A 24,204-nucleotide genomic window follows, 5' to 3' on the forward strand; every position below is an offset into this window, starting at 1 on the left:
GCGGTGCTGAACCGGCCGCGCTCCCAGCCCGGGTCCCCTCTGGGGGGGGGGCTCTGGGCCCCCCGTGTCCCCTCCTCCCTGCCCGTCAATATTCGGGCAATACGGCAGAGCCCCCCCCCCCCCCCGCCGCGACCCCCCCCCCCGCCTCATTAGTGACACCTCGGTACCGTAACCCCCTAAAAACGCGCCTGAAAGAGCCGGGGGGGCCGCTCAGGGCCCCCCGGGGACCCCCCGGATTAGACCCCTAATCCCCCCGGATTGAGGACGCGGCCATTTCCAGGTGCCCGGCCAGGGCCGATTAGGGGGGGGGGGGGGCACGCCTGGGTTCCCTTCCCCCCACGGGGGGGAACACGCTCATGGGGGGGCTCCAACCCCCCCCAAAGCCAGGGAGCCCCAAACGCGCCCCCCACCCCCAGCCGGGGTCCGTGTGCCCCCCCCGCAACCCCACAGACCCCCCCAAACACTACAGGCCCCCCCGGCCCCCCCTTGCCTGTGACCCCCCAGCTTTACAGGGGCAATAAAGGGGTTTGCTGCTGCCCCAGTCCCCCCTCCCCGCAAAAAACGTGGATTTGGGTTTTTTTTACCATTCTTTGTTAAAAAACAACCACTTGCTTTATTGGGGGGGGCGTCTTGGGGGTCCCCATTTCGGGGGGGTCACAGCTCGGCCAGGGGCCGCAGGCTGCGCTCCTGGAAGAAGCGGTGGGGGGCGGCGTGGGGGTCCGGGCGAAGTAGGAGAGCACGGAGGGGGGCGGCGGGGTCCTCCTCGGGGTCCTCGTCCGCCCTGGGGGGGAGAGGTCAGGGACCGGAGGGCTCACGAGACCCGGGGGGGCTCAGGGGTCCTGGGAAGGGGTTCTGTTGCCCCCCCGCGCCCCCCCATGGCACAGACAGCACCCCCGCGTAACCCCCCAGCACAGACCCGACTCCCCTCGTGCCCCCCCCAATTGCACAGCGACCACCCCCCCACTCCCCCCATCGCCCCAGCTCCCCCACAGCCCCACACTGGGACCCCCCCCACGGTCACAGCGGCCCCCTCCCCGCTCCCGCCCGCCCCAGGACCCCCCCCCGTACCACTTGACGGGGACCCCCTCGCGCTGCAGCAGCTCCCGCGCCGTCCCCCAGCTGAAGCGCACGAACTGGGTGAACCCGAAAACCGGCTCGAGGTTCCGCCGCAGCCACTCCTTCGTCTTGGGGTCTGGGGAGGGGGGGCCATGAGGGGCGCCGGGGTCCCCCAGGGGCCAGGCCCCCCCGCGCCCCCCCCGGCTGCTCCTACCGTTGGGGTACCCTGAGCCGTAGTCCCGGTCGATCTCCCCCAGGTCCTCCATGAACTTCCAGTGCTTCACGGCCCGGTCGCGGGCGACCTGGGGGGGGCAGAGGGATTTAGGGGGGTCCAGGGAGGCTGGGGGTGTCCTGGGCCCCCCCATGGGACTCACTGCCCCGGGGCGCAGCGGCGTCCGGGGCAGAGCGGGGGAGCGGACGTGGGGTGCAGGGGGACGACGGCCCCGGGGGGTCTCGGCGCTCGGGGGGGGTCGGTGCCCACCTTGGCGCAGATGCTGGCGGCGCTGACGACGGGGAAGAGCCCGTCGGCTTTGGGGCGCACGGTCACCCCCAGCCCCGGGAAGTGCTGCCGCAGCTTCGCCTCGTACTTCTCCGCCGGCCCCACCGTGTCCACAAACACCTGGGGGAGCCCCAGCCCCCCAGAATCACTCCCGGCTCCCTGATCCGTCCTGACCCCCCCCAGCACCCCAAAACCCCTGCAAAAGCTGCTTAATCCCCCCCAAACCAGCCTGAACCCTCAGCTGCGCCCTGATCCCCCTCCCCAAAAGCACCCCCAAATCAACCTGGCCCCCCCCAGCACCCCCAAACCCACCCTGAATTCCCCCCAAACAATCCCAGACTCCCCCTGCCGCCCTCAAAACACCCCAAATTTACCCCAAACCAACCCAGAGCCCCAACTCCCCCCCCAAACTGCTCAGCCCCGTGAGGGAAACTGAGGCGCGGGGGGAGGAGAACGGCGGGGTTTAGCCTCAGCCCAGGGCCCCCCCAGTTCTCCCTCCCCGCTCTGGGGCTGCCCCCAGCCCCCCAAACCCACCTCGGCCACCTGCACCCCCGAGTCCAGCGCGAACTGGATGAGGCCCACGGCCGTATCGTGCGACAGCTCGTTCAGGTTGTACTTGGCTCTGGGGGGGGTTGGGGGGGGCGTCACCCCCCCAGCACCTCAAATGGGAGTCACCCCCCCCCCCCAGCACCCCAAACTGAGTCGGGGGGAGGAGATGGAGACTGCAGGAACCAGGCTCCAAGGGTCAGGGGAACCCAAAGGTGCGGGGGGGGGGGGAAGGGGGTCCCAGAGGGGTCTGGGGGTCCTCGGGGGGGACAGAGGGGTCTCATCGCTGCTGCATGCAGGCCGAGATGTGGTCGGGGGCGGCCCTGGGGTGTTTTGGGGGGCCCTGGGGGGGTCAGGGGGTCTCACCGCTGCTGCATGCAGGCTGAGATGTGGTCGGGGGGTTGGGGGGGCCATGGGGGTTTTGGGGGCCCTGGGGGGGTCTCACCGCTGCTGCATGCAGGCCGAGATGTGGTCGGGGGGCAGCACGTGCAGCGCCCACCCCAGGACGTCGCTCGCCGCCTCCAGCAGCCCAAAGCGCCGCTCCCGCTCCGCCTCCGACAGCGTCTTCGAGTCTGGGGGGGGCCGGGGTGAGGGACCCCCCAACTCCCCTCGGGAACCCCCCAGCTCCCCGCGGGACCCCCGTTCTCCCGTGCCCCAAACCCACCCTCGGGCCCTCCCCCCCCCGGCCCCCCCGCGCCCCCGGGGCCCCCCGAGACGCCCCCACCTGCCACCCCCAGCGCCTCCAGTTCCGCCAGCTTCTCCACGGGGCAGTAGCAGATCCCGTAAACCATCGGCCCTGGTGGGGGGGAGCAGGGGGGGTGAGACCGGGGGGGGGGGCGGGGCTGGCGCACCGGGACCCCCCCCCGCAAAACCCGGTGCATCGGGACCCGCCCATGCACAACCCGGTGCATCAGGGGACCCCCCCCCGCAAACCCCGGTGCTCCGGGCCCCCCCACCCCAAAGCCCGGTGCACCGAGACCCCCCACCATGCAAGCCCCGGTGCACCGGGACCCCCCGCCCCCGCCCGCAAAGCCCGGTGCACCGAGAGCTCCCCCATGCACAACCCGGTGCTCCAGGACCCCCCCCCGCGAACCCCGGTGCTCCGGGCCCCCCAAAGCCCGGCGCACCGGGACCCCCCACCATGCAAGACCCGGTGCACCGGGATCCCGCCCCCCACGCAAACCCCGGTGCACCGGGACCCCCCCCGCGCCCGGCGCAAGCCGCAGCCGCCCCCCGGCCTCACCCAGCACCGGCCCCCGCCCCGCCTCGTCTACGCCGAGCGCGCAGGGCCGGCGGCGGCAGAGCGGGGGCACGGCCGAGCCGAGGCGCCCCGCGGCCGCCGGGTCCCGCTCCAGCACCGCCAGCGCCATCGCGGGGGCGTGGCCTCGGAGGGGGCGTGGCCTCCCGCGCACAGCCCTCTGGGAGATGTAGGCTGGGGGGGGACCCGGGGGCGGGGGTCCCGGGGGTCCGCCCAGCCCCGGCAGCGCGGAGGGGTCCCGGAAGGCCCGGCCCCCCCCGCCCCCCCCGTCCGGGAAGTGCCGCCCCGGGGCGGGAGGTGCCCGGCAGCGCGGGAGGGGGTTCCCGGAACGGCCTCCGCCTGCCCATATATGGGCATGCTTGCGTCAACGGGGAAAGCCCCGGCACCGCCCACTTCCGCTGACGGCGGCGCCCGCAAGCGCGGGGGGGGGGGGGGGACGGGGACGGACGGGCAGGACGGACGGACAAACGGACACGGCCCAGGACCAATTATCACAATTATTATTAAATACAAACGTACAAAAAATAAACAGCAACAACAAACGCCCCCCCAACCCGGGGGGTCCTGTAAACGTCACGGGGGGATCCCCCCAACGCGCCCCCCCTCGGGGGCGCAGAGCAGGGGCTCAGCCCCCCCCGGAATGCGTCCGTCCCGGGGACCCCCCGCGGGTGAAGCCCCGGTTGGGGGGGGGCCTGGCCCCGCAGGCGCCCCCAGCCCCGGAGGGGTCCCCAGGCCCAGCTGGGGGGGGGCACGGCGGGGGGGCCCAGGCCCGCTTCGGGGGTACCCGGTCCGTCCCGCGGGTCCCGTTCCCGCAGGCCCTGGGGGGCCCCAAGCCCACGGGGGGGCCCGGTCCTGCAGGTCCCTTCAGCCTGGTCCATTCTGGGGGGGCCCAGCTCCCCCATCCTCACGGGTCCTTTTGGGGTTCTCCATCGGGGGTCCCCAGCTCCTCCGGGTCCGTGCTGGGGGGGTCCCTCTGGGTGCCCCCCCCGAGAAGCAGTGACCTTCGCTGAGCAGCACCCGGAGCCAACAGGGGTCCGCGTCCACGGGGCCTCTGTCGGGGTGCCCATGGGGGGGCCCCAGCAGGACCCCCCGGCCGCGGCCCTCAGCCTGGCGCGGTCCCACGCAGCGTCCCTGGGGGGGACCCCGTCCCTCCGGGTCCATCCCGGTCCGTGGGGTCCCTGTCCGGGCGTCCACGGGGGTCCCTGGAAGGAGCCACGGTCCTCACCCACGGTCCCGCGCAGCAGGGTGCCCCACGCCTCCGTGTCCCCATCAGGCAGCAGCCGGGGGGGTCCGGGGTCCCCCCGGGCCCGGTCCGTTCCCCGCCGCGGCGGGGGAGCCGCTAGAAGCCGAGGGCGGCCCCGGGGGGCAGCGGGCAGCCGGAGCCGGCGTGGTCGCGCACGGAGCCGCGCAGCCGCCGCACCTGGGCGCGGAGCCCGGCCGCCGTCGCCGCCAGCGCCGCGTTCTGGGCGCGGAGCCCGCGGACGCGCTGCTCCAGCCGGGCGATGCGCTCCAGCTTCCGCCGCCGGCACCGGCTCGCCGCCAGCCGGTTCCGCAGACGCCGTCGTTCCGCCTGCAGCCGCTCCGGGGAGTCCGGGCCCGGCTCGGCCGCCTCCGCCTCCGTCGCCGCTCCAGGGACCCCCGGGAAGGGTCCCCCGCCCGCCGCCGCCAGCCCCGGCCCCGGCGGCTCCGGCAGCGCCACGTTGGGCGGCCCCGGCTGGTGCAACTCGTCCAGCGCCTGCGCGAAGCTGCTGGCGAAGCCATCGCGCTCTCCCGGGCCGGGGTAGAAGAAGCTGCCGGTACCGGCGCCGCCGCCGAAGAAGCTCCCGTCGGGGCAGGGCGCCGGCTTCAGCCCGCGGAAGGGCTCGGGGGGGGCCCCCGGCGGCAGCGCCCCCGGCAGCGCCCCGTAGTCGGGCTCGGGCCGGCAGAAGCCGCCCGGGAAGGGCGCGGGGCGGTAGAACGGCGGCTCCATCCGTGCGCACATGCGGCCGCACCGGCGACCGGGAGCGGAGGCGGCGGGGCTCGAACCCGCGGCCCCGCACCGCCCGCCGGCCTTATACCCGCCCGCGGCGGAAGCGCGGCCCCATTGGCTGCGACGCCCGCGGGCCACGCCCCATCCGCGCCGGGCCACGCCCCCTCCGCGCCGGGCCACGCCCCCGTGCGGGAAGGGGCGGGGACACGGGGGGGGGCGGTGTGTAACGACGGGGACACACGAGCGTGCAAGGGGGGCACGAGTGTGCAAGGGGGGGGCACGCGCCTGCGAGCGCACACGCAGGGGGCACGCGGGGAGCACGCGTGTGCAGGGGGCGCGCGTGGGCGGGGCGTCGGGAGGGCACACGCGTGTGAGCGCGGGTCCCGCTCGCGTTCCGGTGCGCGCGCGTGCGAGCGCAGGCCCCGGCTTGCGTCCGGCTGCACGCGCGTGTGATCCCAGGGCCGGGGCGAGCACAGGTGCACACGCGCGTGTGTCCCCCCGCACGCGCGCGTGAGCTCACGTCGGCGCCCGGCTCCGGTCCCCGTCCCTGCGTCGCCGTCGGCGCCACCGTGAGTCACTTCCCTCCCCGTGCCCCGGCGCCGCGGGCCCGGGCTGAGCCCCAGCACCCCCAGCCCCCGCCGCAGCCCCCGCCCGCAGGGGCGTCCGGGCGGGGCGGACGCGCGTTAACGAGCCGCGGCGTGTCCCGGCCTGCTGGGGCGGGGCAGGGACGCACACGCGCGTGCATGCACGAGGACACGTGCGCGGGGTGGCGGCGTGGGGGTCCCCCCCGCCCCGTCTCGGCCCCATGCTAATGCCCCGCGCCGGCGGCACCGGGGGCTTTCCCGGGGGGACGCGGGCCTCCGGGCCCCGCCCCGCCTGGATTTTAGGGGATTTTGGGCCCGTCTGTTTTTCCCTCCCGACTTCTCCTTCCCCGGGAGCAGCCCCTGAGTCAGGCCCGGCCGGGCCCCCCGCCGTCACCCCCGGCGTCCAGGCCCCCCTGCCCCGCGCCCGCCCCGCCACGGGGGAAACTGAGGCAGGGGGCGGTTGGAGCCGGACGCCGGGGGCCCCCGGCTGCGCCCTCCCCCTGCCAGGAAGTGGCGGGAGCGGGAAGTCGGGGCGGGGGGGGGGAACTGGGGGGGAGGAGGGGCTCTGACCCAGACAGCGGGGTCGCCGGGGGGGGTCCCGGGCCTGGAGGGGGTGTCCCAGGTCCGGGGGGGGGGGCTCAGGGTGCCCCCGCCCCAACGCCTCTCACTTGGCGTCACCCTTGGGTGCCCCAACGGCACCAACGGCCGCAGCCGCCGCCGGGTTTTCGGTGCCGGGGGGCGGGGGCTGCCCGCAGGGGGGACCCAGGTGTGCGGGGCCAGGCCCTGTGGACCCCCCCGCCCCAGGGGACCCAGGCGTCTGGGCACCCTCCCCCCGCTAACCACGAGTCCTGGGGGGACTGGGGCAAACTGGGACTAACTGGGGGGGTGACCGTGCACCTGAGGGGGTGGAGCAAGGCTGGGGGGGTTCGGGGGGATGGGGGGGGGGGGGGCTCAGGGGGGCCTGGGCGGCCCTTGGGAACTCAGAGGCCCCGTGGGGTGGGAATTTCCCAGCATGCCCTGGGCCTGGGCACTGGGGCTGGACTGGGAGCACTGGGAGGGTCTTGGGGCCAGACTGGGGGTACTGGGAGGGCCCTGGGCGTGCACGGGGACACGGGAGTGGGGGCAAAGCTCCACTGGGAGAATTGGGATGTCCCCAGGGCTGTACTGGGAGCGCTGGGGTGTTTCCACGGCTGCACTGGGAGCACTGGCATATCCCCAGGACTGCACTGGGAGCACTGGGGGGTTCTCTGAACCTCACTGGGAGCACTGGGGGGTTCCAGAACTGCACTGGGAGCACTGGCATATCCCCAGGACTGCACTGGGAGCACTGGCGGGTTCTCTGAGCCACACTGGGAGCACTGGGGGGGGTTCCAGGACTGAACTGGGAGCCCTGGGGGGTCCCCGGGGCTGCATTGGGGGTTTCCAGGACTGCACTGGGAGCACTGGGGGTTCTCTGAGCAACACTGGGAGCACTGGGGGGTCCCCGGGGCCTCACTGGGAGCACTGGGGGGTTCTCTGAGCCGCACTGGGGGGTTCCAGGACTGCACTGGGAGCACTGGGGGGTTCTCTGAGCCGCACTGGGAGCACTGGGGGGGTCCCCGGGGCCTCACTGGGAGCACTGGGGGGTTCTCTGAGCCACACTGGGGGCACTGGGGGGTTCCAGGACTGCACTGGGAGCACTGGAGGGTTCTCTGAGCCGCACTGGGAGCACTGGGGAGGTCCCCGGGGCCTCACTGGGAGCACTGGGGGGTTCTCTGAGCCACACTGGGAGCACTGGGGGCGTTCCAGGACTGCACTGGGAACACTGGGGGTTCCCCGGGGCCTCACTGGGAGCACTGAGGGGGTCCCCGGAACCGGAAGTGCCCATGCGGGGGCCGAAGCACCGGGGGGCGGCGTTGCCATGGCGACGCCGCTGACACCCGCCGGCCCTCCCCGGACGCCTGGGTCCCCCGGGGCCGGTTCCCGCCGCCCCCCCCCGCCCCGCCCCACGCCGGTGACGCAACCGGAGTCGCCGAGTTCGTCGCTGACGTCAGCGGGGGCGGCGCCGCCAATCCCGCCCCGCGGGGTGGAACGGCCCGGCCTGACCCCGCGCGGCCCCGGCGCGGCCTCCCCCGCCCCCCCCGCACCTGGCGGCTGCCGGTCCCCGACGGGGCGGGCCCGGCCGGGCCAGACGGGAGCGGCCGGAGGGGCGGGGGCGGGCGGTGACGCGGCGCTGAGTCAGCGGCGGCGCCGGTCGGGGCGGTGCTCGGCAACAAGATGGCGGCGGGGGCGTGACCGGAAGTGGGCGGGACCAGCAGGTGCGGCCGCTCTGGCAGCGACTCAATAGCCCCGGAGGACGGGGCTCAAAAATGGCGGCGGGCCGGAAAGGGGCGTGGCCGACAGGTGCGGCCGCTCTGGGCGTATCTCCGTAGCCCAGGAGGACCGACTCCAAAAATGGCGGGGGCGGGACCGGAAGGGGGCGAGGCTGGCAGATGGGGCCGCTCTGGGCGTGTCCTCTGTAGCCCAGGAGGACCGGCTCCAAAAATGGCGGGGGCGGGGCAGGAAGGGGCGGGGCCAACAGGTGCGACCGCTCTGGGCGCGGCTCGGTGCCCCTGGCGGACTGGCCCCGAGATGGCGGCCATGGCGGCGGGGCGGGACGAGTGCGGGCCGCTGCTTACCTGGGTAAGGGGGGGCCGGGACCCCCCCCCGGACCCCCCGGGCCCTTCCCGGGCCCGTGTTACCCCCCCGGGCCCCCCCCAGGCCCTGTGACCCTTCCCGGGCCCTGTGACCCCCCAGCACCCAGTGACGCCCCCGCCGCCCTTGGGCCCCGCTGTTGGGGGGGGGGCGGCCCGCGGGGGTTGTTGCCCGCCCCCGTGCCTGGGGGGACTCTGTTGAGGGTCAGGAGGGGGGTCCTGCCCCCCCGCAGCGGTTTGGGGGGGCTCTGCGGGTCTGGGGGCTCCCCTGTCTGCACGGGGGGGGCGGGACACGAGTTATCCATCCTCAGCCCTGAGCGGGTGCGGGGGGGCTGTTCTGGGGGCGGCCGTGCCCTGACCCCCTGCTTTGTGCCCCCCACCCCCAGTTGCAGACCTTTGCCCCCCCCTCGCCCTGCGCCTCCCCCCAGGACCTGGCCAGTGGGGTGGCCCTCGCCCACGTCCTGCACAGCATGTGAGTGGGGGGGGCAGGCTACCCCCCACCTTGGGGATGCCCCTAGGGCCCCCCAGGGGGTCCGGGGCGCCCCCGGCTGGGGGAGGGGGTGGTGTGGGAGGAGGGGACCTGATTTTGGGGACCCCCCCTGTGCCCCCCCCCCAGCGACGCCTCGTGGTTCAACGAGACGTGGCTGGGCCGGATCCGGGACGACGCTGAGGATAACCGGCGGCTGAAGGTGGGGGGGCCCCGTGTTGGGGTGGGGGGCACGTTTGGGGACAGGGGGATGTGCCCCTGTCCGGTTTGGGGGGGGGCGTTTGCAGCCTTGGGTCTGCCCTGGGGGGTGAGGAGGGGGAACGGAGGGGGTTGGTTTGAGGGGGTCTGGGGAGGCTGTTTTGGGGGATGCAGTGGGGGGTGATTGGGAGAACTGGTTTGGGGGGCAGTTTGAGGGGGAACAGTTGGGGAGGGGCTGTTTTGGGGGACCTAAGGCAGGGCCACAGCAGTGGGGGGGGCATTTTGGGGTCCCCAGTGGTGCGGGGGGGGGCATTTTGGGGGTCCCACTTTTCCCCCCTGTAGGTGAGCAACCTGCGGAAGGTGCTGCAGAGCGTCCTGGAGTACTGGCAGGATGTGAGTGTGGGGGCACGGGGGGGACCCGGGCATCCGGGCCCCCTCTTTTGGTGGGGGGGGTCCCCCGGAGGGGGGCTGAGCCCCAGTCCCCCCTCCTGGACCCCCCAGGTGCTGGGTCAGGCAGTGGCGGAGCAGCACGTGCCCGACGTGACGTTGGCAGCCCAGCACGCTGACCCAGAGCAGCTGGGCAAACTGGTGCGGTTGGTGCTGGGGTGCGCCGTGAGCTGCGAGAGGAGGGAAGGTGGGTGCAGGGCCAGGGGGCCCCCACCCCCCCGCAACACCCCCAGATCCCCTGACTCCCCGGCGTTCCGCGCCTTGCAGAGCACATCCAGCGCATCATGACGCTGGAGGAGTCGGTGCAGCACGTGGTGATGACGGCCATCCAGGAGGTGGGGGCTGCTGCGGGTCCCCAGGGGGCATTGGGGGCGCTGGGGGTGTCAGGAGGGTTTGGGGTCCCTGTGGGTTGGGCTTGGGGGGGTTTGGGGCATCCTGGGGGCCTGAAGAGCCCCCCCGAACCCCGCTTTATAGTTTTTTCTGTCATGCAGCTTTTGGATAAAGAGCCCTCGGAGACGATGGCGGTGGAGACGTACGGGAACTTCGACACGCAGGTGGGGGGCCGGGGGGGGCAGGTGGGGGGCCGGGGGGGCAGGCTGGGGAGCATTGGGGCAGGACGGGGGGTGCCTGGGGGTGCCCCCCCAGCACTGACCCCCCCTTTCCGCTCGCAGTCACGGCGCTATTACTTCCTGAGCGAGGAGCCCGAGGAGGCCGGGGGGCCGCAGCAGCGCTGCCTCGAGCTGGAGCAGCAGGTGGGGCCTGGATGCCGAGGTCCCCCGATCCCCTGGGTCCCCCAGCCCTATCCCCCCGCCGTCTCTAGGGCTGGGGTGAGAGTACCCGAAGCGATTGCACCGAGCAGAAGGGGATTCTTTGCCGTCTTGTACGAGGGTTGGGTGCTCCCACCCACTGGGATCCCCTGGGAGGGGGGCCTGGACACCTGGGTCCCTTCACGGACGCCTGGGCTCTTCTGTCGCGGTGCAGGTGGCAGCGCTGCTGGAGGAGAAGGGCAGCCTGGCGGATGAGAACCGGGTGCTGCGGGAGGAGAAGGCACAGCTGGAAGCAGACGCCGCTGGTGCCGCTGCTAAGAAGCTGCTACTGCTGCAGACGCAGGTGGAGCAGCTGCAGGAGGAGAATTACCGGTAAGGCCCGGACGCCTGGGTCCCCTGGGCACGGGGAGGGGGCCAGCCCGGCTGCCTGGGTCCCTCTGGGGGGGTTGCCTGGTTTCTGAGGTCTGGGTTTTCCTATGGAGAGAGCAAAACGGGGGTCGGGGGCCGAGGGGGATCCTGCACCCTGCGTCCTGGGGGGTCCCCTGACGCCGGGGTCCTCCTGCGCAGGCTGGAGAGCGGGAAGGAGGAGCTGCGGGCGCGCTGCAGCCAGCTGGAGCGGGAGGCGCGGGGGCTGCAGGCGCGGGCGGAGGAGCTGAGCGGCCTGGCCGGGGAGGCCCGCGCCCTGCGCGATGAGATGGACGTGCTGAGGTGGGCCGGGGTCGCGGGCGCGCCTGGACGCCCGGGTCCCCGCGGGGCGTCCCCTGGGGCCGGGGGTGCCCCCGGCGCGGGGGGCATCGGCGGTGTCCCCATCTGGCAGGGCCTCGTCGGCGCGCGCCGGGCGGCTGGAGGCGGCGGTGGCGGCGTACCGGGGCCGGGCGGCGGCGGCGAGTGACCTGCGGCGCTGGGTGCGGGCGCTGGAGGAGCGTCACGCCGTGCAGCTGCGCCGTGCCGCAGCGCTGCAGCAACAGCTGGGCCGGGCGCAGGCCGGCTGCGCGCAGCTGGAGGCCACCCGCAGGCAGGTGGGTGGGGGCGGGGCTATGGATAGGTGGGCGGGGCTGCAGGGCTGGGTGGGGCCAGGGGGTGGGGCTCGGGGCAGAGGAGGGGCTACAGGCTGGTGGACGGGGCTATGGGGTGGGGCAGGGTGGGGTGGTCCATGTGCAGGGCTGGCCTGGGGGCATGGCTTCAGGACAAGGGGTGGGGCTATGCCTGCAGGCTCCTCCCCATGGGGAGATGGGTGGGGCAGGACCCTGGGGCATGGGCGTGGCCTACAGGGAGGTGGGTGGGGCCAGGGGCGGGGCTAAGTGTAGGTGGGGGCGTGGGCAGGGGGCGGAGCCACCTGCAGGCCAGGCAGGGGCTGCTGCGGCAGGGGGTGAGGGTGTGGTGGGTGGGGCTGTCCCCGGGGGCGGGGCTATGAGCTGAGGGGGCATGGTCAGCGGCGGCCCCGCCCAGGTGGAGGAGCTGAGCGGGCAGCAGGCGGAGGCAGCGCTGCGGGCAGAGAAATGGCAGGTGGAGTTCAGGAACCTGCAGGAGAAGTTTGAGGCGCTGAACAAGGAGAAGGAGGTGGGTGGCTGTCCCCCCCCCGGCGCCTGGGTCCCCCCCCCGGCGCCTGGGTGCCCCCCACTGACCCTCCCCGGCCCCTGCAGCGGCTGCTGGAGGAGCGGGACGCCCTGCGCGAGGCCAACGAGGAGCTGCGCTGCGCTCAGGTGCAGCAGAGCTGCCTGCGCCAGGCAGGTGGGTGGGGGACCCTGGGGGGGACACGGGCCCCGGGGGATGGCGGGGGGGGGTACAGACCCTCTGGGGAGGGGACAGACCCCACTGGCGGCAGAGGGACTCTGCTAGGCACAACCTTCCTACGGGGCACCAGAGAGTCCCTGCCCAGGGCTTTGGGCTGGGGGGGTAACCCTGGGAGGAACCAGGGTTGGGGGGGCACGCAGCGCTGTCCCCGGGGAGGGCAGGGCGCAGTGGGGGTCCCCAGGGCACAGTTTGGGGGTGTCACCTCCTGCCCGGCCCAACCAGCCGTTCCCCCCCAGATGCGGTGCTGGAGGAGGGCATGGCCCCGGCGGGAAACCTGGCGGCCGAAATCCTCCCTGCGGAGCTGAGGTGGGTGCAGGGGGGGCCCGGACCCTGGCCCCCCACCAGACCCCCTGACCCCCCTCCGACCCCCTAGGGAGACGGTGGTGCGGCTGCAGCAGGAGAACCGGCGGCTGCAGGCGCAGGAGGCGACGCTGCGGCTCCAGCGGGACGAGCTCCAGCGGCGGCTGCGCGATGCTGACCGGCAGAGGTGGGGTCCAGGGGGTCCTGGTGTCCCGAATGGCCCCCCAGGCCCCCCCACGCCCCTAACGCCCCCTCACCCGCAGGCTGGAGGCCAGGGGGGCGGCGGAGCTGTGGACGGTGCTGGGGGATCGGGGGGACTCCCCGGAGGAGGTGAGTGGGGTGGGGCCTCCCTTGAGGGGCTGGGGGGCTTAGGGAACGGGGAAATGTTGTTACTTGTTCTGGGGGGGGTCCTAGTGTTGCTGGGGAGTTCTCATTTTATTGGGGGGGTGTCGATGTTCTGGGGGAAGCCGTATTTTGGGACGGTTCCTACATTTGGGGGCAAGTGGGGTTTGGGGGTGCAGGGCCTGAGTTCCCTCAGGTTTCAGGGGGATGCTGGGGTTTGGGGGGGCAGGGGCTCCTCAGGGCCCCCAGGCTTTGGGGGTGCCAGGGGCCACCTCCTCACCCCTCCTTTCCCCCCCCAGTTGTTGGTGCTGGAGGAGACCCTGGAGGAGCTGTGAGTGCAGGGGGGCGGGGGCCAGCCTGGGCCCCCTGGGCGGGGTGGGGGGACGGGACAGCCTGTCCCCGTGTCCCCAACCTGTGTCCCCCCCCGGCCCCCCAGGGAGGAGCTGCCCGAAGCAGGAGCAGAGCTGCAAGGGGAGGAGGAGCTGCAGCCGCTTAGGGATGGCAGCGGTATGGGGGGGTCCTGGGAGGGTCCTGGGGAGGGGGGAGGTGGCAGGGGCTGAGCCGTGCCTCAGTTTCCCCCAGGAAGGCTGTGGGTCCAGGGGGAGGTGTGGGCCCCCCAGGGAAGGGGCCAGCATGGCGTCCCCCCTGCCTTGACCTCCGTTTTGTGCCCCCCACCCCTGAGCCCCTCTTTGTGCCCCCCCCAGGGTCGCAGCGCGTGGAGGAGCTGCAGCGCAGCCTGCGCCGGAGGGAGGAGGCCCTGCACGTCCTGGAGCAGCGCTGCCGTCGGCATGCTGGGGCAGCCCGCACGGTGCGGGGCCGGGGACCCCCCCGGGCTGGCCGGGGGGCACTGGGGGGGCTCGGGGACCCCGGTGGTCCTGGGGATGAGGGGGCTTGGCTGCCCTCGGGGTTGTTCTGACACCCACCAAGAATATCTTACCTGTACTGGGGGGCTCTGAGACCCCCCTCCAAGGGTCTCTTGGGTGCATGGGGGGCTCTGGGACCCCCTAGGGCTGCCCTGGGTTTGGGGGTGTCTGGGACCCTCCTCAGGGCATTCTGGGGGGGGGGGGGGGCTGGAACCCCTTGGGGGGGATCTCAGGATGGTTCTTGGCTGGGGAGGAGCCTTGGGGCATCTGGGGGGATGCTGGGACCCCCCAGGGCTGTTTGGTGGGGCAGAGGGTCTTTGAGGGGGGACAGGACCCTGGGGGGGCTCCTCTGCGTCAGAGTTTGGGGGTCCCACGCTGTTGCCCCCCCCAGGTGATGCGGGCACTGGAGCCGAAGCCCCCGGGCCCTGGCGCAGCCCCCGCTCTCCGTGCCCTCCGCAACCAGCTGCAGGAGAAGGACGCCCTGATCCAGCACCTGGAGGTGAGGAGGGGGCCGGGGGGGAGCTGGGGGAGGTCCCGGGGGTCCCCAACTCCAGCTGAACCCCCCCGGTCCCCCCCAGAGCAACTACGAGCGGAGCCGGGCGCAGCGGGAGCGGGAGGAACGGCTGCTCGTCACCGCCTGGTACAACATGGTGAGTGCCGGGGGGGTCGGGGGGGCACGGGTAGCCCCTGGGCAGAGGCTTCGCGGTGGGGGCACGGATGTTCCCGGGGGCAGCGGAGACCCACAGAGGGCACGGGATACCCCTGGGGGGGGGCCCGTATCCCGGGGGGGTCACAGGTACTTGGGGGGGACACCCAAGATACCCTGGGAGAAAGGAGGTATTTATGGGGGGGATGCGGTGGGGTAAAGGCATCCAAGTGGGGGGGTCGGGGACCCGGTGCTGGGGGTCCCCGTGGCCCCCCCCCAGGCACTGCGGGTTTGGGGGTCCAACACTCATCCCGTGCCCCCCCCCAGGGCCTGGCGCTGCAGCAGCAGGCGAGTGAGGGGGGCGGCCCGCGGGGCCCCCCCGGGGGGGCTCAGTCCTTCCTGGCCCAGCAGCGCTTGGCCACGGCCGCCCGCCGCGCCCGGCCCCCCCATGGCCGCCCCCCGAACCGCTGACTGGGGGCCTGGGGGGGCCCCCCGACCGCTGACCTGGGGGGGGCCCCCCTTTTCTGGGCTGGTCCCATTTTAGACACTACTGGCTCAGCATCACCCCCCACTCTCTCGGGGGGGGCCGGACCCTGCACCCCAATCTGGGGGGGCTTTTAGCACTTCTATTTTTGTACCCCTTTTCTGCAGGGTGGGGGGTCCTGCCCCCCCCAGATCCTTTCAATAAAGCTACAGCACTCAGGGCTGGGCGTTTATTCCCAGCGGGGATTCTTGGGGGGCTTGTATAGGGCTGAGCCTTTGGGGGGGGGCATGTTTTGGGGCTCCCCGCCTTAAACCACATCATCGACACTGGGGTGCAGGAGCCAGCGGTCATGGGGGCTGCTGCCCCCCCCCAGGGCGTCCCCCAGGAGGACGGCTGTGTCCCCCCCCAGGCTGTCCCCGTCCCCCGGGGCGGCAGGCGCAGGGGGGGCCGCGGGGGGGGGCTCGGGGCCGAACCCCCCCTCGGAGCTGGCGCTGTTCTTGCGGCGGAGCAGGGAGAAGCGTCGGGTGAAGGTGCCCGGGGGGGGCCGCAGAGGGGGCTCGAGGGCGTCCCTGAGGGTCTCCCCAATGTCCTCCAGTGGCTGGAACTGCATCTCCTCCTTGGCCAGCCTGCGGGATGCCGGGGTCACCCCAAACCCGCCCCGGGCCCCTGGGGTCACCCCCAGCGCCCCCCCAGATGTCAGGGACACCCCCAGCCTCCTCCCCAGCCCCCAGGACCGGCTTTAGGGAGCACCCTAGGCTGAGCCGCGGGGTCGCTGGGGGCATTTTGGGGTCCCTGGGGGGGAGGGGTAGAGGTCCCTGGAGGGAGATGGGGATCCCTGCGCAGTTTGGGGTTTTGGGGGGGGGTCTGGGGCAGTTTGGGGGACTCTGGGAAGGTCTTGGGGTGGCTGGGGGGGTCCAGGGGGGCAGTCTGGGGCTCTGTGGTGTTTGGTGGGGGTCGCTGGGGCAGTCTGGGGTTTTGGGGGACCCCAGGGAGTGGTTTGGGTTCCCCAGGGTGGGGCTGGGGGCCGTAGGACCTGAGGCGGGGGTTCCCAGGGTGGGGGGTTCCCAGGGTGGGGGGTTCCCAGGGTGGGGGGGTCCCGTCCCCACTCACGCCACGTTGAAGGCAGAGCCGCGGAAGGCGGGCTGGCGCAGCGGAGCGGCCGCGGCCGTGTAGGGCGCCTGGGGGCTGGCGGCATCCCAGTACCGGTCCCGCTCCAGCGCCGGCACCTCCCCGTACAGCTCGTCCACCGCCAGCATCGACACCTGCGGGCCGGACGCCTGGGTCCCCCGCCGGACGCCCGGGTCCCCCCGCCACCCCCCGGGCGCCCTGCGGGAGCGGGATGGGGTACCTGGAAGTTGCGGTCGATGAGCGTGTTGGTCTCGAAGTCGTCGTCGTCCTCCCCAAAGGGGTTGATGAGCTGCTCAGCCACCTGCGGCGGGGCCACCGTGTCCCCGGGGCTGCCCTGTGTCCCCTGGGCCCCCCCGTCCCCGCACCCACCTTGAGCCACCCCACATAGAAGAAGAACTGGAGGAGGGTGAAAACGGGGACCCCCAGGTCCAGTTCGTGCCCCGCGTAGCCCTGGGCCGGGTCCAGGAACTGCCGCCCAATCAGGCAGGTGACGAAGAAGGTGTAGACGGCGATGGTTACTACCTGTGGCAGGGTAACGGTCACCCACCACCGTGTCCCCTCGTGTCCTTACATCCCCGTCTGTCCCCGTGTCTGTCCATCCTTGTCAATGCACCCCCGTATCCCTCCAGCCTCATCTGCGTCCCCTCGCATCCCTCCATCCCTGTCCGTGTCCCTCTCGAGTCCTCTCCGTGTCCACCGATCCCTATTCACGTCCCGCTGCGTCCCTCACATCCCTCCAGCCCCATCCAGCCCCCCCGTCCCCCCTCTGTCACCCCCCCATCCCCGTGTCCCCATTCCTGCCGTCCCCTCCGTTCCCAGTGCTCCCAGTACCCACCTGGGTGTACACCAGTGGCACGCTGATCCAGTCGTAGTGGAAGAGGAGGCTGCAGTGGCCCCGAAAGCGGTTCAGCTCCTGGGGGGGCACGGGAGGGTTGGGGGAGCTCGGGGAGGGCCCGGGGGGGGTCGGGGGGTTTGGGGGGGGGGGTACCTCCATGAGGAGCTTGAGGGCGCAGTCGTCGCGCACGCGCCCCTCCCGCCGCGCCTGCCCCGCCAGCGCCCCGAACCAGGTGCAGGGCACCCAGAACTTGTTGTAGGGCGAGCGCAGCCCCTCCAGCCGCCGCCGCTCCTCCCGCGTCAGGAACCCTGCGGGGCCAGCGTCACCACCTGCCCCCCGCGACGTCACCTGCTACCCTGTGACGTCACCACCCGGCAGCCCTGACACCCAGTGACGTCAAGGCGCCCCGTTGATGTCGGAGCACAGAGGTTAGGGGAACCTGATGCCCAGCCCCGTGACGTCCCCATGGCAATGTCACTGCCGCCATGATGACATCATCGCCCTCACAGTGACATCACTGCCGTGACGCCATTCCCATCCCCAGTGCGGTGCCCCGTGGTGACATCACTGCCACGATGCCATCCCCGGGGGGTCCCCACCTTCCCCCCCGCTGGTCCCACCGGCCAGTTACTGCCCCTGTGCTGACGTCAACCCCTCCAACGAGGTCACAGCGCGGTGGCGGGGACTCACCGGCCTCGACGAGGTGGTCAGTGGTGGGGAAGCGCTTGTAGACAGCGGTGCTGACGGCACGCAGCACCAGCAGCGCGGCCAGGCTGCCGTAGCGCATCAGCGTGCGGCGCATGATGCGGCCCCGCGCGTCGGCCCCATGGACGTTGCCCGCCACGGCCAACATCAGCCCGTCCGGTGCCGGGACGCTGCGGAACTGCCCCCACCAGCGCTCCAGCACCAGCGCCACGTAGAAACCTGCGGGACTGGGATGCACTAGGGGTACTGGGAGCAGTGGGAGGGAGCACTGGGAGCACTGGGAGAAGGCACTGGAGGGAGCTGGGGATGCTGGGAAGTGGACTGCGGGGTCCCAGGGGCTCTCACCGAGGAAGAAGGAGACAGGGATGAGGTTGGTGGGTCTGGGGAGACTCTGTGGGGACACTGGGGGGTCTTGGGGGTTGCTGGGGGTCCTGGGGGGGTCGGGGGTCCCGGGGGGGGCCAGGGCTCTCACCGAGGACGAAGGAGACGGGGATGAGGTTGGCCGACTTGTCGCAGTAGAGCACCAGCTTCTCGAAGAGGCGCTTCTGCGCCTCCGACAGCAGGAACCTGGAGGGGGGGACGTGGGGGACGCGGCGGGGGGGTGTCACCCTCCCAGCCCCTCCCTCCAGCTGTGCGTCCCCCCGCCGCGTCCCCGCGTGCCCCCGTACAAGGTACCGCGTCTGTGTGCACCCTGCGTGTCCCCACGCGTCCCCCACGCACCCCGTGTGTCCCTGTACATCCCCATTCCTCTGCACCCCCTGCACCGCCACGTGTCCCCATGCACCGTGTCCCCCCCCCGGTGCCCCCATGTCCCTGTGGCCCCCCACGCGTCCCCCCACACCGGTAGGCCAGGCTGAGCCCCAGGTAGGCGGCGAGGAAGAGCAGCAGCTCCCGGTAGAGCAGTTTGTAGATGCTCCCACGCCAGAGCAGCAGCAGCTGCGAGAAGCCCCCGAAGCGAGCGGTGGCCACCCGCGAGGTGTACGTCACCGTCATCGCGGCCGCGGGGACACCCAGGCGGCGGCCTGGGGACAGCAAAACCCTGCGGACGGCAAAACAGGGCCCTGGGGACACCCAAACCCTCAGGACACCCGGCACAGCCTGGGGACCGCCTGGGGACAGCGAAATGGGACCCTGGGGACCCCAAAACCCTGGGGACCCCCTGGGGACACCCATCCCCTGGGGACACTGCACCCTGGGGACCCCCTGGGGGACCCCACCCCCCGGGGACATGCCACAGGGCACCGCCACCCCCCCAGGCTGGGCAGAGACCCCCCCCCCAAGCCTCCCCATACCCCCCCTTCCCTCACCTGCGGGAGACCCGAGCGTGGGGTGGCCACCGCCAGTCTGGGGCCACCGTCCCCGTCCCGGGGCCTTAAATACCGTCCTGGGGCTGGCCCTGCCCCGGGGCTGGGGGGGGGACACGCCCGGGTCCCCTGGGGGGTGGGGAGGCCGGACGCCTGGGTCCTTCCCCCGTAACCCCCAGGGGAGCGGCTGCTCCAGCCTGGCAGGTCCTGAGCCCCCCCTCCCCGTGGGGAAACTGAGGCAGGGTTTGGGGGGTGGAGTTGAGGGGGGGTTGGTGGCCGGGACGCCTGCCCCCCCCCCCCCAGGGCTGGCCTGGCTCCGGCCCCGCAGCCTCGCGCCAGCAGCGGGGTCGCAGGGACAGATCGCAGCAGGACACGGGACACGGGGCTGGGCCTGTGCGGGGTGGGGGGGCCACTGCCCTGCGGCCCCCCCTAAACGCTGGAGCCCGGCTGCTGCGGCCCCGTCATCCCCCCCCTCCCCTTCCCCGTGCCCCGTTAATCCGCCCCTAGCGCTAATGAGGGTCCCCGTGTCCGCCGGGCCCGGTGCCAGCCAGCGCTGACGTCACCCCCCCGGTGCCAGGCCAAGCCCGGGCGTCCGGACCCCCCCACCCGCAAGTGCCGCGCGGTGAACCCAGGCGTCCGGGCCCCCCGAAACACCCCAGAGCCGCCTCCCCGCTTCCCCAATTTATTATTTACACAAGGTCCCCTGGGGGGTCCCGTCTCTGCCCCCCCAGCCCGGGGGGGGACGGGACGGGGGGCGGAGGGGGGACGGAGCAGCCCCGGGGGGGCCGCGGTGCTGGTCGGCCGCAGCCTGGAGGTGGGGGCTGCGTGCAAGGGGGGTGGGCAGAGCCGTCCTGCCCCTCCTGGGGGGGGAATAAATATCGGCTGCCCCCCCCCGGGGGGCGTGGGGGGGGCTATTTGGGGCTGGGGGGCTGGTAGGGGTCCAGCAGGAGGGAGGAGAAGGTGTTGACTTTGTCGGCCCCCCGCACCTCGTGGGGCAGCAGCGGCAGCTTCACGATGTGGAAATCCTCGTACAGGTCCTCCATCTGCGGGGAGAGCGGGGCGGGGGGCAGGGACCCAGGCCTCCGGGCCCCCCCCAGCCTCGGGGAGGGTCCCGGGCATCCGCGCTCCCCAAATTCCACCCCCCCAAGACCCCCTCCCTTCCCAGAGCCAGGCAGGGTCCCGGGCATCGGGGCTCCCCGAATGCGAACGCTCCCCCTGAGCCCCTCCGGGCTCCCCAAACTCAGCCCCCCCCGACCCCCGCACCGCGCCGGGGACCCCCGCACCCGGGCGGTACCTGGTCGAGGTACTTGGCCTGGATCTTGTGCCGGGCCTCGCACATCTTGCAGGGCCGCTGGGGGTCGGGGAAGACGAGCTGGTTCACCACGATGTTGTGGGTGTCGATGCGGCACTTGGCCAGCTCCTGGATCAGCCGCTCGGTCTCGTAGAGCGAGAGGAACTCGGCGATGCACACGCAGATGAACGTTGTCTGCTCCTGCCGGCCCCGGCCCCCACACCGCGCTCAGCATCCCCTCCGTGGACCCGGCTTTCCGGCACGGAGGCCCCAGAGGGGTCCCTGCCTGGCCCCGCGGCGGAGGATTCCCCGCAGGAATGCGCACAGACCGGCTCGGCCACGTCCCCGTCCCCCTCCCGGCATCCCCACTCCCCTCCTTGGCATCCCCATCCCTCTCCCGACGTCCCCGTGCCCCCCAGCGGAGCCCCTCCGCCCCACCGGCAGCCTTACCGGGTCCTTGAACTGCTCGCTGACAGAGCGGATGACGGGCAGCGTCTCCTCCAGCTTGGAGGCCAGCTGGTCGGCGTTCATGTCCCCCAGCCCCAGCATGTTGCACATCTGGGGGAGGCGGCGGTGAGATCCACCCCCCGAGGCCACACGTGCTGTCCCCGCCATGGGGGTCCCGTCCCTGCAGCCCCTGTCCTCACCTGGGAGATGAACGGGCTGATCTGGTTCTTGATCTGCATGAGGCGGCCCAGGCCCCGCTCCACGATGGTGGGGAAATTGAGCAGCCGCAGCGTGTGGCCGGTGGGCGCCGTGTCGAAGACCACCACCGAGAAATTCATGCCCTTCACCAGCCTGCGGGGCCGGCGGAGGGGTCAGCGGGGCCACAACCCCCTGGCTCAGCCCCCAGCGGGCCCCCCCGGCCCCGTACAGCCCCGCTCACCTCATCACCTCTGCGTAGCTCATGGCCTCGTCGATGCCGGGGAAGGCGCTCATGGCCTCCTGCATCATCTTCTTGCCCATGCTCAGCATGTTGTCCTCCTCGAAGAACTCGTCGGGCAGCTCCGCCACCCCCAGGCTGGGGTCGATCTCCTGCCGGGGTTCGGAGGGTGAGAGGGGCCGTGGCGGGGGCCGGGCTCCCGGGTCCGTCCTGGACTCACCATGGCGAAGAGGTTGTCGTAGCCCTTGACTTTGGTGGGGACCTTGGAGAACTTCTGGTCGAAGGCGTCGGAGATGTTGTGCGCGGGGTCGGTGGAGATGATGAGGACGCTCTCCCGCACCTTCGAGAGCTGCACGGCCAGGCTGCAGCTGGGGGCACAGCGGCGACGGTGGGGGGCTGCTGCCGGCGGGGGTCCCAGTGGCCTCCTTGGGTGGGGGGGAGCTGCCCCCCACGGCCCCTCGCGTGGGGGCGGCCGCACGGGGGGCTGGCTCTGCCTTCTCCCCGAGGGGACCCGTCCCTGTCCCTTCCCCCTGAGGGGCTCCAGCCCAATTCTGCCCCCCGGGGTGGCCTGGTTGGGCCCCCCCCGGCCGGTGGCCTGGTCCGGTTCCCCCGCCGGTGGTACGGTCCAGTTCCCCCACCCCAGAGCGGCCGGGTCCGACTCCCCCCCGGGCGCTGCGCTCCGGTGTCTCCCCCGGGGGCCCGATCCCCCCCGGCGACCCGATCTCCCCGGGCGCGGCCCGGCCCCGCCGCACCTGCAGGTGGTCTTGCCCACGCCGCCCTTCCCGCCCACGAAGATCCACTTGAGGCTCCGCTGCTCGATGATGTTCGCCAGCGTCGGCTCCAGCGGCTCCACGTCGGGCGCGTCCTCGAACTCCTCCGCCTCCGGCCCCCACCCGCCCGCCGCCGCCGCCGCCATCTTCCCCCGCGCCGCGGCGCCGCCGGCCCGCCCGCGCCCTGATTGGCCACCGCCCCGCCGCTCTGTCCCGCCCCCTGCGGTCGATTGGTCGGCGCGCTGGCGATCAGGCGGAGGGCGGGACGGCGAGGCGAACGCCCCGCGCGTTGCCACGGCAACGCCGCCCGGACGGCTGTCGCGCTAACGTCATCTTCCGGCGCCGCGCGCTTCCCGGCGTCCCCCGCGGCGCGGCGTTCGCGGCGGACAAGATGGAGGCGCACGGCGAGGAGGGGGAGGCCCCGTCGCCGCCGCCCGGGCCCGGCGGCGGCGTGAACGTCTTCGCCAACGACGGCAGCTTCCTGGAGCTCTTCAAGCGGAAGATGGAGGCGGAGCAGCAGCGGGAGCGAGAGGCGGCGGCAGCGGCGGCCGCGGAGGCCCCCGGTGGCGCCGGGCCCGGCCCGCACCGCCCGTCCGACGGCTCGAAGAGGAGCGGCGGCGCCCTCAGCTTCGTAAGGACGCGGAGCCCGCGGCCTCCTCCCGCCCCCGCTCCCGCCGGCCCCGCTGCCGCCCGGCCTCCCCGCCCGCCGCGGCGGCTCCGGCTGGGGGTTCCCGGGGGTAGCGGCACCCTCGGGCTGGCACCGGGGGTGGCGGCGGCTTCCTCCCGGCGGCGGCTGCCTGCTGCGGGAGAGCTTCCCCGCGAGAGCCGGTTCCCCAGACGCGAGTGCAGGCCCCGGTTTTGCCGGCGGTGCGTCCCGGGAGCTGGGCTGGTGCCCTCGGCGGGGCCGGCGGCACCGGGGCCCGGGAGCTCCGCGGGCACCTGCGATCGTCAAGCTGGGGGGCTCGTCCCGGGGGGGCCGTGCTGCCGCTCTGCCCTGGGGGTACCTCCGTGCTGTTCGGGGCTCCCTGCCCGCTCCCTGCCGCGCTGCCTTTATTTTTCTTTTCCGTCTCGTTAAACCGCATCAAGCAGCACCAAAATTCTCCGTTCCTGGGGAACGGGGGTGGCTTCGGCTGCTCCGGCACCACTGTTCCCCGGGGGACATCGCCCCCGCCCTGGGGGTCGGCAGCGGCCACCGGCCCCCCCCGGGCAGGAGCGGGGTCCCCGCGGTGCTGCCCGCCGCGGACGGACGGCCGCCAGCTGGGGTCTGACAGACGTCCCTCCTGTTCCGTTGTGCAGGGGGCGGCGCTGTCCCCACGGCGCGCGTAACGGTGGCAGTTCTGTCCCTTCCCCCAGGTGGGCAGGCGGCGAGGGGGGAACAAGCTGGCCCTGAAGACGGGAGTGGTGGCCAAGAAGCAAAAGACGGACGAGGAGGTGGGTGTCCCCGGACCCCCGACCCTCTGTGGGGCGCGACGCGGTGCTGCCGGGGCGGGACGCGCTCACCGACCTCGTTTCCCCTCGTTTTCCTGCAGGTGTTGACGAGTAAAGGCGACGCCTGGGCCAAGTACATGGCGGAGGTGAAAAAGTACAAGGCACACCAGTGCAGCGACGACGACAAAACTCGGCCCCTGGTGAAATAGCGCCCGCGCCCGGACTCGCCCCTGTATATACTTATTTAAGGGCGGGGGAGGCGCCGGCCCCGCCCCTTTTATATCTCTAAATACCGATCGCGCGCCTGGGGCCGCTGCTCCCGCCCCGCCGGCAACCAGGACTTGACGCCGGCCGGCAAACCGCCGCCGCTGCTGCCCACCGGGACCCGCCGCCGCTCCTCCCCCCGCCTGGCCCAGGGGGGGCGCGGTTTTGGGGTAGAAAGCGGAGAAACGGGGAGGGGAGAGGTGGGAGCGGAGGGGTCGCCATCGCAGCATTAAAGACCTCGGAGATTTCGGAGCTGCCGAGCGACTTGTGGGTGTTTTTGGGGAGGGGGCCGCCCCCTCCCCGCGCTGTTACCCTGGGCCCGCGGGTTTGGGGTCTCCCGGTGTTTGGGGGTGAGATGCTAAGACCCCCTGTGTCACCACTGCGATGGGGTGACACAACCCGCCCTGTGCTGTCACCCGCTGCGGGGTACAGCCCCCGGGCCGTGACGCCGACTGACTCCAAGTCTTCCAGTCTTCAGCCCTTGTTTATTGCCTCCCCCAGTGCCAAACTGCACCGTTTCGGGCTTCTTTCCCCCAGTAAAGCTGGGGCGGGAGGTGGCTGTGCTGGGGCGCAGGCAGGAGGGGCGCAGGCAGGGCCGGGCCCTCCTGAGGTGGACTCCAGCAGAGGACCCTGACTGGTTTCTGTTCTCAGGTCCTTCCCAGTTCCCCCCATGCACCGTGATCA

The 24,204-nt window shown here is 73.0% G+C and overlaps 5 protein-coding genes across 6 annotated transcripts; 2 read left to right on the forward strand and 3 right to left on the reverse strand.

Annotated features, from left to right (window-relative positions):
* Window positions 1-589: 589 nt before the first annotated feature.
* RNASEH2A (ribonuclease H2 subunit A) lies at window positions 590-3,531 on the reverse strand. Of its 2 annotated transcripts, XM_087778019.1 has the most exons (8): window positions 3,345-3,519; window positions 2,826-2,897; window positions 2,547-2,673; window positions 2,090-2,177; window positions 1,538-1,675; window positions 1,271-1,358; window positions 1,069-1,192; window positions 590-781 (listed from the first exon to the last, which is right to left on the reverse strand). In XM_087778019.1, the coding sequence occupies exons 1-8, from the start codon at window positions 3,469-3,471 to the stop codon at window positions 655-657; spliced, it is 891 nt and encodes a 296-aa protein (XP_087634145.1). In that variant the 5' UTR covers window positions 3,472-3,519; the 3' UTR covers window positions 590-654. The 2 variants fall into 2 exon arrangements, with proteins under 2 accessions (XP_087634145.1, XP_087634147.1); XM_087778021.1 differs by lacking the exon at window positions 2,826-2,897 and having other exon boundaries at window positions 3,345-3,531.
* Window positions 3,532-8,478: 4,947 nt separating this feature from the next.
* HOOK2 (hook microtubule tethering protein 2) lies at window positions 8,479-15,130 on the forward strand. The gene is made up of 22 exons (XM_087778014.1): window positions 8,479-8,573; window positions 8,971-9,056; window positions 9,201-9,273; window positions 9,612-9,662; window positions 9,771-9,903; window positions 9,984-10,051; window positions 10,208-10,270; window positions 10,388-10,468; window positions 10,698-10,855; window positions 11,051-11,191; window positions 11,301-11,502; window positions 11,933-12,043; window positions 12,127-12,214; window positions 12,514-12,583; window positions 12,651-12,764; window positions 12,841-12,907; window positions 13,219-13,250; window positions 13,356-13,426; window positions 13,624-13,727; window positions 14,174-14,281; window positions 14,361-14,432; window positions 14,756-15,130. The coding sequence occupies exons 1-22, from the start codon at window positions 8,523-8,525 to the stop codon at window positions 14,897-14,899; spliced, it is 2,088 nt and encodes a 695-aa protein (XP_087634140.1). The 5' UTR covers window positions 8,479-8,522; the 3' UTR covers window positions 14,900-15,130.
* On the reverse strand, window positions 15,128-18,630 carry BEST2 (bestrophin 2). The gene is made up of 9 exons (XM_087778015.1): window positions 18,422-18,630; window positions 18,053-18,147; window positions 17,566-17,799; window positions 17,029-17,183; window positions 16,876-16,953; window positions 16,410-16,562; window positions 16,261-16,341; window positions 16,023-16,174; window positions 15,128-15,538 (listed from the first exon to the last, which is right to left on the reverse strand). The coding sequence occupies exons 1-9, from the start codon at window positions 18,571-18,573 to the stop codon at window positions 15,220-15,222; spliced, it is 1,419 nt and encodes a 472-aa protein (XP_087634141.1). The 5' UTR covers window positions 18,574-18,630; the 3' UTR covers window positions 15,128-15,219.
* A 922-nt stretch (window positions 18,631-19,552) lies between these two features.
* Window positions 19,553-21,989, reverse strand: GET3 (guided entry of tail-anchored proteins factor 3, ATPase). The gene is made up of 7 exons (XM_087778084.1): window positions 21,811-21,989; window positions 21,279-21,426; window positions 21,062-21,210; window positions 20,823-20,973; window positions 20,626-20,733; window positions 20,179-20,376; window positions 19,553-19,927 (listed from the first exon to the last, which is right to left on the reverse strand). Exons 1-7 carry the CDS (start codon window positions 21,972-21,974, stop codon window positions 19,796-19,798), a joined length of 1,050 nt encoding a protein of 349 aa, XP_087634210.1. The 5' UTR covers window positions 21,975-21,989; the 3' UTR covers window positions 19,553-19,795.
* Window positions 21,990-22,175: 186 nt separating this feature from the next.
* On the forward strand, window positions 22,176-23,772 carry TRIR (telomerase RNA component interacting RNase). Its single transcript, XM_087778085.1, has 3 exons — window positions 22,176-22,459; window positions 23,182-23,259; window positions 23,358-23,772. The coding sequence occupies exons 1-3, from the start codon at window positions 22,220-22,222 to the stop codon at window positions 23,463-23,465; spliced, it is 426 nt and encodes a 141-aa protein (XP_087634211.1). The 5' UTR covers window positions 22,176-22,219; the 3' UTR covers window positions 23,466-23,772.
* Window positions 23,773-24,204: the final 432 nt, after the last annotated feature.

This window comes from Nipponia nippon, unplaced genomic scaffold, assembly GCF_047370975.1.
Source record: "Nipponia nippon isolate SJK-2023a ecotype South Korea unplaced genomic scaffold, ASM4737097v1 scaffold_42, whole genome shotgun sequence".
Taxonomy (NCBI): Eukaryota; Metazoa; Chordata; class Aves; order Pelecaniformes; family Threskiornithidae; genus Nipponia; species Nipponia nippon.